Here is a 12,561-nt window from a genome sequence, read left to right as displayed (position 1 = left end):
TGATTTTCCCCTGCACATACAAATCTTCTTTTGCTGTGGATGGAAATGGTTCTAATGATACTCCTTTTACCATCCCTATAATGCAGTTACAGCTACTGATGTTTGTGGTATTGTGTGCAGATTAAACTGATGAGTTATGAGTGAGTCTAGTTATCTGCATACTGGTAATGATGTCTCCTCTGCAGTCAGTTGTAGACAAATAGCTCCTTAGTTATTTCCTCCACAGAAATATGGCTCCATCTGCACTTGAAACTCTTCCCTTACACCTACTTCCTCCCCTTTGTAATCCGTTATCATCAGCTCAAATGTGTAATCTGTTACCATGAGAAATAGGGTGCTGAGCACTCAACGTAGTATTCCCTTTCCCCCACCCATGTGCACCTTATCACTGTCAGACTCCATAGGCCATACTCCCTTCAACTGCTAGTTGCTCTTTTGCTTTGAAGAAAACTGGCAAATCTACCACTGGAAAATGCAAGTTTTGTTGCCTTAAACATTAAAGAAACAGAATGGTAAATACCGCCAATTTTAATACAAAGCTAGTACCTTGACTTGTGTCCCCTGACAGTTTAAATGAAATGCAAATGATGTTCTGCCTGTGAATCAAAAACTCTCCTACTTTACTGAATGCATTCGATACCATGATAAAGAAAATACTGGTGAGTTTGAAGGCAGTACTGAAATGCATAATGCTAGAAACACAAACTTATTTTTTCTAAATAAGAAGGTGCTTTAATAAAAAAGCACTTTAATGAAGTTGCTTTAATGAAGGACTAATTGCCTCCAAGTGATGACATTTGAAAAAAGATGTTACAAGCAGCTTCTTACTCAGAAATTAGCAGTCAAGATCAATAAACAAAACATAAAATGTAGGCATATTATCGATGCAGATACTGATGCAGAAAATGTAAGCATAATACTCCTATAAAGGGTTGAATTTGGTGAAAAAAGCTGATGAAATAGAATAACTGGTGTTAATTCTATTGAGGCTGAATTCAAGTAGCTAGTGTTCAACCAGTTTGGTTTTTATATGGCCGTGAAACATATGCCAACTATAGCTGCTAAATCCATATTGCAATTAGAAATGGTTACCTTTGTTGATCAAAAAGAATGAAATGGAAGAAAATAAAAATAACATACCATGTCCACACACAAAACAAAAAGAGCTATATCAGGGACATCAGGGAAGGTGGAATACTATAACAACACATTTTATATTGTTATACTATTCCACCCACCTTAATGGAGAACCCTTCGGTGTGGCTACGCCATAGCCTTTCGAATCCAGATTTCCTCCCACTTTCATGGTGTCGCATGGCTTTCGTTGCTCAATGTATTCATTCATGGTGGACTCCAGCAGGAAGGCAAACTTGCCCTTGGATTTGCGGACACGAGCTACTCCCTCTGCAGTAGTCCTAGTGAACACTGATGGCTCAGCTGATTTCATGTAGGTCCACATCTTTTCATACACTGCTATTTTTGATCTCTGGAGAAAATCAAAAACAAGTTAGAACAAAAGAATGTTGCAACTTTCAGAATGGCACTGCGCAAATAAAATCAATCATACTTAATTTTTCAGACATTTGCGGCTGGGAAAATCTTGGAGAAGGGTTTTATTTGAATTCCATTCTTTTAAAAGAGACAAGAAATAAAAGTATCAATACTATAATAGCAGATAATATTTTTAAGTTCGGCTACCCTCTAGCAGTCAAAGAAAAAAACTCTGCAAAGCTGAATTTACTGTTAGATAAACGAAGTTCACACAGTCAATGTATGGTAAAGTGTGTTTTAGGGAATGATATATGAAATAGATGTCCACAATAAGCTTGTACTCTTAAGAGAAACAGTAAAATAATCTCCCCATAAATACTCCGCTGAATCTTAAAGCATTTCTCTAACACCCGCTTCTTACACCATCAAAACCACAATAGCTTAAGTAAGATTTCTGCTTTCATAATTCAGAGTCCAGAATTCATTTCTGATTCATATTCAGAAAAGCTATACAATATTTGAAGACATGGTTCACAATAAAAGATGGAAACAACAAAATGGACCAAATATGCTATTAAAGGAAGTAAAATGCCTTAAAGCATCTTTCTTAATGAATTAGGTATGATTTTAGAACTGCAGTATCAGTGGATTTATTTTAAAGACTCTGATCCTGCCAATAACTGAGTAAGAAATGTACTTTCTCAAAGAATGCACAAGAATTCATGGCTTAGAGTGCATTAGTTGGAAATTTGCCTGTCTGGGAATGCATGGAGTAACTACAGGTAAATACTTAACCAAAAATAAAACTTCTTCATAAAAAATAAAAACAAATTAAATTTTTCACTAAAAAAAGGGAAGGAAATGCTGTCAGGCTGAGAAGTTTCCCATGCTCATTAGCTTCACTCAACAACTCCTTTGCTTCCTCCAGCAATAGGAATACATACATGCGAACCAGCAGTGTGTCAGCTGAACACTACACAGTGTTTTTATAATAACAGATGGCACTTGTCTTCCCCTACGTATGCTGCAAAAAGGACTTTTTAACCTAATGCTCAAGTCAGCTTTTATTTGAGTCATGAGGAGTTTCTAGCTAAGCAAGATTTGGTCTATGAGCCTGTTCCTACACTGTGCTGAGTACTCCAGGAAAATATTCATTATTATAAAGCCCCAAAACAAAGGGCCTTAGATTATTTAAACAAATACCAAATCCTATAATCTAAGTATTATATAAACTGAAAATGGTTTTAAGAACTTGGAACTGAGCCTTTTTATAGGTGGGAGTAATTTCCCTGAAGCACTTCTTTTTACCAATGACTGAATGATTGTATTATTACTTAGAAAATAACTTGTTCGGGACCTAAGTCTATCTTGAAAATAAGTGGCATTTAAACAAAAATGTTCAAAAAAAATACCATATAGCAGAACATCATAAATTATGCTTTCCTTTTTTAGTTTGTCTGTATGCATAACTTTATCTTTCTGTCAAATATAATAACATTCAAACCAACATCAGCTGTGTATGTCCATAATCACATCCTGACTTGTCACCCTTTCTTTCCACTGTAGTCACAGCTACTTCACATTTACATAATAGTGGCTGGGAGCAGAGCATACTCTAAGCCACCAAGGCATTCTTTTTGCTTAATACTGATGTAATTTCATGGATTTAAATTTACAAAAAGGAAAAATGGAAGAGAGTAGTAATGAATCAGCCATAATTTCGAGAATATTTTCTTGCCTTTGTCTGCCTTCGCTTCCAAACATTTCTCACATCTTAACGTCCATTACATCTAATTCTTTATAAAGCAACCATGTAACAGGTCACTTTCATTTAAAACTATGCAGCACATAAACCAGCTTGATTAGTAAGAGGAAACACTGCCCTAAATCAATTGAAAAAGGTTGCATTTAAATATTTTTTTAATAGAATCTAGTTTCCTTTGCCTATCAAAATATAAAAAATATGGAAAGTCTAACAAGGTATATGCTCTGAAAGAACATTTTCTTCTACCAAACTTTCATTTGTTAACATTCAATTTCTACATGTCAACTCAGAGTGAAAACTGAAGAGTGAACCAATAGATATTTTTTATTATCATATGAGGAAACATTGCAGCTTTCCCTGCAGTCAGCCAAGCTGGGATAATTTTCATGTTGGGCTTTTCTGAGTAGAACTGCTAACACTAACTACTTTCCCTCTTAAGCAAGCTGCTTGGAAAATACAACCCTCACTGCATCTAAACCAGAAAATAAGAGAACCTAACAGCTAACAGTATCAAAGTTCCTCTTTTTCTTTATGTTGGCTTTAAAATTATTTTCTCTTTTCCGCTTTCAATCCAGATTTAAAACAGGCTGAAGAGGTGTTCAGAGTTTCTGACATTTTGATCAGAAATGACACTGTGATGAGCAAATGTCCTGAAGGCTCATCTTCAGCCAGATAATCACCACTGACAGCAAACACATGATTCTAATACCAAAAAGTGAATTGCTTCCAAACACACAAAATGTTAGACTTGGCACACAAGTCTTGTACTATTGTTTCAGGCTAGGTGTTAATTTATGTATTATGAAAAGAGCTTTTGTGTCAATATTGTCTGCCAATATTTTTATCTTTCTCCCTGTTTTGTGAAAAATATTTTCAGAAGTAGAACAGAGTACCATTAAAAATCACTATACTGTGACAGAGATTAGAAATAATTTGAAAGCAGGGCCTCAACGGCACCATTTTTAAAAAAAGTGATCAACACCATTCAAATCTTGATTAAGCTTCAAATTTTGCATATGCAATAATATTTTGTATTTGTAGTTACTTTAATGTTTCCCTCTGTATTTTGAAAGAAAAGAAGAAATAAAAAGAGCAACATTGATTTTTCTTCTTTTTTCTCTTAACCCTTCAAGATTGAAGTGAAAGAAGGGCTGTTGCATAGACATTTTTACTTCATTATAGTGTCTTCTCTTTAAAATGAGAACTGGCATAAAATATTGAAAAAGTTTCTGTGTTTATAGGATGATTTAAAAGAGCCATGAAATTTTTGTGACCAAAATTGTTTCTACATCAAAATATCTTATCTCATTACTTCAATACAATGGCTTGTACAAGTGTTTTGAAACTCTTAAGAAAACAATTCCAGTCCTATGTTCTCTATTGTTTCTTTGGGAATTAATTTTTGCATATCACCTAAAAAATTTGCAAGCACTAGATACTCCTGAAAATGCAACGTTAATAAATACAACACTACATAAATCTGACTGGCCATCAGCATCATGTTTTTAAGTATTATCGCAGCTTTATTCTAGTAGAATGAACAATTGGTACCCATATATTGCGGTTACCACCTCAACTTATGATGTACTGAGACTGGAGTTTCAAGAATTAAATACCTAACTTTACACAAAAAGAACTAAAGAAGTGTTTAGGGGTGAACCCGAGGTGAATATAAATAATCAATAGGATGAACTATACTCATTAAAAAACAGGACATCTGGCTGTATCAGTACCAACATATTTCAATTCTTAGGTGGGCCTTCTACATTTTGATACCAACATTTTTGTAGACATCTGGAATAAAAACAGGGCTTCTAGGAACCACAAGATGAGTTTCTACCACTTGGGATAAAAAATAAAGCTCCCAGAGAGCATCTGTAGTGTATGTATATATATTGTGTATACCAACACCCTGACTATAGAGTAAGACAGGTGCCATTAGAAACTTGTCAGTGAACTGTATCCATTAAAAATGAGGCACCAAGCACCCTAGCCATTTCAGCTGGATCCCTCTAGAGTTCAAGTAAAGAAGCAGATACTTTAATGTGTGATTTATTTCTACATAACACACATGTCCCACACAGCATGCACAGGGCTGCTTTTCTTTCTCCAGTGTCTACAGAAGAAATCTGGAAAACTGGGTTAAACTGAACTCCTTTATCAGTTTCTGGATGTGAAGGTCCAATCACTGTGTGTTTCTTAAGTGAAATTTGTATCTTATAAATACTGTTTTTGCAGCTAATAGAACAGATTTGCAAGCTCTTCTATGGGGATATCTGTTGCAATAAAAAGGTTATTTCACTTGAGACACTGCCTTTAAATGGATATTGTCTATAGTTTCCAAATTGCATTGAAAATTTTGTTAATGGTTTACTGAGTTCAATGGGGCCAAACTGAAAACAGTGAAGGTGTGTGTGAGTACCTAACACAGATCTCTCTCCTTTCAAGTAGGCAATAAGAAGAAATTTCCATTCCATCTTCCTGAAATTCCAAAAACTCCTTAATCTCCACATTTCACATAAATTATTACCCTAGCTGTGTAATTTTCAAGGAAGTGTTACTGGCTCACAGCATTTCTGTGTTCAAACACTAAACTCACTTCAGTCAGCTGAGCTTAACGTTCATCTGCTGAACACATGAAATAAAGCAGGAAGGACTGTTTATTATGTACTCCTTGTGATATCCGAGCTCCATGCTTTCCAGCTGGCAAATGATGAGGATTACATACCAACCACACTAACGCAGGAAAGCAAATGAAAATGAAGTAATCAATAGAGACAGCAAAGGCATATGAATGGCTACTTAGGCTATTTCCTAATGCTCCAACCACATCCCCTCGAGTTAAATTTTCTTTTCATTATCCATCTGAAAGTCAGCAAATTAAAAAATGCATTTCCTGCCCACCACCCAAGACCCTAAAGCAAACTACACACAGCCAAATCCATAAGCAGCAACAAAACCTGCAAGACTCCATGTTACCATCACAGGCTTTCAATGCTGCACATCACTTCAGTACTGTAGCTTCAGATGAATCAATAGTGCAACGCTGCTTTAATTATCACTGGCTTCAGTATCCCCCTGGGCATCTCTTTTGCCCAGGGTGACAGGATCAATAAGCTTTCCACAGATCAAAAAAACTGAAATCTCCAACAAATGGTCTTGTGGGGGTAAAAATGTAGCTGAAGTATTGCAGGAGGTACAAACTATACTGCATATAACTGCAAAGTCACATTATTTCACATTTCCAAGCATCTTATGAGAGCAGTTGGTAGGCATAGCTGCTCTAATGGATGCTCCAACTTACTCTGAAGAACTCTTTGGTTGACCCTGAGTCCAGCGTCCCGTAAGCAATTTCAGTTTGTTTGGCGAGGTCTTCTGCGCTCTCTATGGGTGAGACCATTCGCTCAACAGTCAAGAAAGCAGCGAGGTTAGCAGTGTAGGATGAAATAATGATGAGCGTGAAGAACCACCAGACACCTCCGACAATGCGACCTGAGAGGGATCTAAACATGAATAAGATAATGCACATTTTCCTGTCTCTTGAGCCACAGAGAAAGAGAGAGATAGAGTGAAGGCACCATTATTGCTGAACATTTGTTATTAAGTAACAATCAGTGGGAGGATGATCATTTGCATTTGAAATATTAATAAAGGTTTCTACTCTTGAATCTTAATATCTACAGTACAGTCCACTGTACTAATGAGTATCACTGCTCTCGAACAGTAATCTCAGTGTTCTTATTATTTCAGGACATGCCTAAAAATAGGAAAAAATTGTCAAAAATACTGGATAGGTAATCTCTTTTTGGAGACAAAAGTAAAGCATGGTAGCTGCAAATCAGTAGCTTTTTCTGTTTCCTCTTAAAAAAAATTTGCCCATGGATTATGTTGGCTCTAGGATTACAATGTTCCTGTCACCCAAACTTCTCAAAAATTCCACAAGGTACTACAATCATTTGAACATTCACATTTTTCTTATTTAAGAAGCAAGAATTTTGTAGTAAAAGAGACATTTCTGTTAAGTTAAAATTTATGTTTTCCTTTTCAGTAACTGTGATTTGACGAGAAGGTTGTTGAGGAGTAATGTACATCCACTCTTAATCACTACCAGTTTTATTGCTACCTTCAATAATAGAAGGATTAGGCCAATGCTGAACACTCAACATTTCACTGCAAATGGCTAAAATGAAGCCTTTAAATTTGAAGGATTGGGTCATAAGGTTTAATTAAAAAGCTTTAGTTAGTGCCCACTAAAGTTCCAGAACATCTTAAAACATTGAGAAATTCAGGACTGCATGTGTTAGACTAATCATGTACTAGATAATCATATATTATAGATTAATCATGTATTATAGGACTAATCATCTACTAGATCTGAGGCATATGCTCTGTAAGGCACACCTGAGCAATGCAGCGTGGCTTCTCAGAAACAGAAAGTCAAATATTGTCTCTCACAGACAGCAATATTTGCGAAGCAGCACTGCAGAACTTGAAAGAGAAGTGGGACATTCCTTGATGCAAGGCAGACATTCAGCTCAACTGTGTGCATTTCATGGTTGCAACACAATGGTAACTAATCCAGCAACAACACAGTTCTTCTGAAGTCAACCCAGTGGAATTTCCCCTGTGTGCACCTGCTGTTTCTGAGAGCTGTTTGTGGTTTATGCACAATGACATCAGTAAAATAATAATAATGACTGAAATTCAAAGCAGATTATCTGTTGCTCTTATCATGGCTATTAAAAATTTAAAAAAAAAAAAGGCTTCCTGAAGAATGAACTTCAAAACATTACCAGGAAAATTAACGAAGGAAGATTTTATGCTTCAGTGTGGAAGATAAAATGCAAATGCAAAAAGATTTGACACAAACCTTGGGGAAATATCACATCCTTGTTGCATAAAGGCACCCAGGGAAAACCAGAGGCTGTTGAATATGCCAAATTCATTGGGAGGCTGGTCACTGGGTCCTTCTTTCCCATCCTCTGGTTCTTCTGTGTGCCACTCATATGGACTAAACCTGCTAACTAGGAACAGGACCACACTGACACCAATGTAGGCAAAGACTATGCACATCCAGATCTCATACGCCAAAGGGTCCAAGAAGGAAAACACTCCCGGTTTAGATTTCTGGGGCTTTTTGATCATAATGGATATCCCCAAACTCATAAAAGGTTTAGAAAAATCAATGACCTCTTCTCGTACCAAAGTGATGGTCAGAGGCGCAACAGCAATCTCTGCTTTCTATAAAGAAAAAAAGAAATATAGATGTATAGATTAATTGATGTTGGCTTACACACTTGGCTAAGCAGCTAATTCCAAAGGTTTGTTATTAACAGCAGGACACTGCGGCTTAAATGCTCTTTGTAGCATTTTTCTGTTTCTTTCTATCACACTCTGCATTTACTCAATATGCTTTCAGTAAAACATATACATTGCAGGTTTTTGTTTTACAGAATTATGCAAATACTTAATTTTTGCGCTAAGGAGAAGACTCTTGAATCTTACAGAGGTGAGCAGCAGTGTAGGAAGATCATTTTAGGCATTAATTTAGATTTAAATAAAGGAATTCAAGAAAGAATGGAAAACGAGAATGACCCTATTGTCACTGAACATACAGAGATTTTTTAAGATCCCAGAAACAGTAATTAATTGTCAGATTTTCATAAAAAATAATAATATTTGGAGGTAAAGCAGTTCATAGACTCAAGAAAGCTCCAAATAGCATGAGGCTGCAAAAGTGATTGACTGTTGCTGTGATTCCACCAAAATGCACAGATGTGTCTCAAGGGAAGGATAGTTCAATAGGACTGAATCAGATTTTAAACAGCAAAAAATGGCAAATATACAGGGAAGAGGTGTGCAAAATCATGTGATAAAAGGATAAAAATGTGTGCTGAATCCATTCCCATTAGTGTCAGGAATATTTTTAAATGTGTTTCTAACATGTTTTTAGGATGAAGATGCCAATCTTGAATGAATCATTATTGATGGAGGTGATTATGGCTGCTAATAATGATGTCTGCATGCACTATAAAATACTGGAGCTAAGCTAATGGATAGTTTTTGTCATTAGGGATGCTACATTACATTAAGGTTTGCTCCTTGCCTAGCCTTGCCTTTTACACTAAAGCTGTCATTACAGCAGCACTTCACATGGGAATTGTATGGGGACCTGGGTCAAAGGATGCACCTCTGAGAGGGGAACAGATGCAAGAGCTGCTGAAACCTTTCACCTGTTCATCATCATGGTGGCGTGTCTAGGTACAGTCACAGAGCAGAGCCCATGCTCTGTGACCAGTGTGGACTTCTATGCAGCTTATAGACTCAGGAGAGTAACTGTGTTTTGTGAACACTTTGTTGTATCAATGAGATTAAAACATGCTGAAGAATAAGGACGTGCTCACATAGTTTAATCTAAGTGTTATGTAAATAGCCTGTGTGCTAAAGAAAAGAAAATATTGAAATGGAGGGGTTTTTTGTCATCTTACAACTTAGAAACAGATAATTGCATTTAAAATAATATGTGGTTTTTATTTTATGCACTAATTCATATGGAGTTACATATGTTTTATGGAATTTAATTTTAAACCAATATTGCATAGTTAAAATTTAAACCTGTTTTGGCAGCTTTGCAATTGTGAATAATTCAAAAGAACTGACTCACTCCAGTGCAATGTCCCAAAAATGCAAATTTGTATTAAGATTGCTATATATTAATCATCAGGTTATATCTGTCATTCTGAAATAGTTGTGATGCAAACACTTAACAAAATTTTATATAAAGTAATTATATTTTAAGCAATGCATCTAAAATCATAATTTTGCAAAGGTATCAGAATTACCTCTGGTGTTAATTTCATGGGTAAACATTATGATAACAATGCTAATTCTCTGAATTTTAATTTACATTTTGTTGTACAAAGCATTTTTAAAAATTTGACTTCTTGATGCCTTGTGATTACCTAAGTCAGGCTGAAATAGATATTTTATGAAAATAGCTATTATATGAAGAAGGGTAACATGTCTAAAATATATTTTTAAGTAGCCTGAAAATTATGAAGTAAACTTAGTTTCTACAGTCTAAAGACTGTAGGATGGTCTGAGGTACTGGCTTTTCTGCATATTTTTGTTTTTCATCTAACTCATAAACAGCTTTTCTCCAGAAGAATGGTTTCCTTCTTTAGAGTCAATGTCTTTTGTGTTTCTAAATTTTGATTACTGAGAATGCCTAATGTGGAGTCCTTGAAATGAGGTGAAAGACTCATGGCAACTGTGATCTCTTCCTGCCAATCTTCTCTGTGTTTGTCACATAGTGGTATCTTCATTAACTCAGTGTAAATGACAGACCTGGTCACTGATCTTCAAAGGTGTTGGCTAATGGGTTTTTTTTCTGTCTGCAGATTTCTATCAGGATTAAAACCCAAATCCCTGGGGGTTGTTAGTTTTCACAGTGTGAGTTGGAAAAGTGACATCACCATTTTAGAGTGAATTTAGGAGATTTTAAATACCTACTTAGCACACTGCATATTATATGTGAAATGCTGTATAGGACTTATCTTACCAAACTTAAATGCTCAAATAGGATATGCAGAATTTGAACAACATCAGAACTAGCTGCCTGCAGTACTTGAAGGAGTTAAAGAGGAGAAATAGGAACGTAACCCATTTTTTACAATAGTGATCTAGTATCAGATAATTCATTTCATGGATAAATCCATTTCATGCCAACAAATTTAAAGGGACAATAAAAGGACAATATATAGCTAGGTCATAATTAAATGCCATAAAAATGGAGAAACTGCAGCCCCCCAGACTGATCATATTATTATTTTTGTAAGTCTACTGTGTGCCATGTAAAGCCTGCATAAACTCTTCATTGCGAAAGCTAAATAATGAAAATAGCTCTTCATGGTAATTATCAGCATTTGTGCTTTGCCCAGTTAATGTACACCATATAATTATGGATTTAAATGATTAACAATATAACCATGGTGCAAAAACAATTAATGATTTTGTTGCCAGTGAAATCTGTTTTGACAAAGAGTAATGATACTTCACAGTTAAATCAACTGCATCCGTAACAGCATTTCAATCAAGGCTCCACCACTACCAAGTACAGATGGATTGTGGATCCTGACAATATTATACAATGAGAAAAGATTGATTCTGATGGTGAGAGACATTTTCTTTTCCAGAACATATCATTATTATAACCTTGTGAATAAAATATATGCTTGATCCAAATATTGTGAAGGTAGTAAAGCTATCTGAGAAAAATCATGCAGAAAGTGATTTCAATCTGAGAAGCTCATGGCTTCTGAGATTTTCAGAGAAATGAGTTTTGATCTTTTCTGTTAAGCAGTGAAAGAAAAGAATTCTGTGTCAGGAGAATGAGTATTTAATTGGAGCTGACTGCTAGTGAATTTGGAAACACCTGTTATATATGCTTAATGGCATTTCATCCCCAGCCAGCATTTCTCCTGTGAACTAGATATCAAAGCAAATAGAATCCACATGGATTATTGCATGCATTCGGGTACATCAGGGACAAATGACCAAGATTTCCTGGTAGTTTTTAATAATGTGCTAAAAACAAAACAGGAAAGTAAGCAACCATTCCCACCACAGCATTCTGTACAATCTTAGCAAAACTGTACCCCACAGCATTTTATATGATGTTTCCTCTGGGACAAGATGGAAAAATCAACCACAGATTTTAGGAAATGACTAAGTTTCTCTGTGCAGCAACTGAGTGTCCAGGTAACAGACCATTCTCTGGTGCATACAGGTCTTAAGGGAACATGGGATAAAATTTTCCTGTGTCCACTCTCAGTAATATGGATAGGGCTAAGGGGCATTGGTGTATGATGGTAAGATCAGGAGAGCAGAGGAACCCTTTTTGTTGTACAGAAAGGCTCCAATCTCACCGGCCAGCACAACACTGTCTGTTAATCCGTTAATGTGGTAGGGAATTAAAAGCTGTAAAATGTTTCCCAAACAGATCATCTCGTCAACTTGCTAATTCAGTTGCAAATTCTCTCCCAATCCTGGCTGCACATAAAAAGCCTTGCTTGAAACACAGCCAGCTACTCAGACTACTTGTGTTTATGATTAGGGGATCTATCAGACAAGATGAACACACTCTTCTAGCAGAGCTTTGCAGCAAAGTCTCTGGCTGACTGATTTTTCCGCTTTCTCTATGTGGAATAGGCCTGGGAACCTGATGCTCTGTAAATCATCTGGTAAGGACTCAAGGAAGTTTCAGGGAGGATGCTCTTGATGGATTCCCTGTGGAAATCTTTAGC

The 12,561-nt window shown here is 36.0% G+C and overlaps 1 protein-coding gene across 8 annotated transcripts in view; it reads right to left on the bottom strand.

Annotated features, from left to right (window-relative positions):
• Positions 1-12,561, bottom strand: part of GRIA4 (glutamate ionotropic receptor AMPA type subunit 4) — a 222,458-nt gene that overhangs the window by 41,601 nt on the left and 168,296 nt on the right. For all 8 annotated transcript variants that reach the window (XM_017729503.1, XM_008630109.2, XM_017729504.1 and 5 more), the window contains exons 11-13: positions 8,127-8,497; positions 6,561-6,759; positions 1,239-1,486 (exon numbers count right to left, since the gene is read on the bottom strand). In XM_017729503.1, the coding sequence (XP_017584992.1) occupies positions 1,239-1,486; positions 6,561-6,759; positions 8,127-8,497 (818 nt within the window). The remainder of the gene's footprint in view (positions 1-1,238; positions 1,487-6,560; positions 6,760-8,126; positions 8,498-12,561) is intronic.

The sequence above is a fragment of the Corvus brachyrhynchos genome, unplaced genomic scaffold, assembly GCF_000691975.1.
Source record: "Corvus brachyrhynchos isolate BGI_N302 unplaced genomic scaffold, ASM69197v1 scaffold253, whole genome shotgun sequence".
In the NCBI taxonomy this organism is placed as follows: domain Eukaryota; kingdom Metazoa; phylum Chordata; class Aves; order Passeriformes; family Corvidae; genus Corvus; species Corvus brachyrhynchos.
The sequence above is the reverse complement of the archived record's forward strand: the minus strand, read 5'-3'. Positions and strand labels throughout refer to the sequence as shown.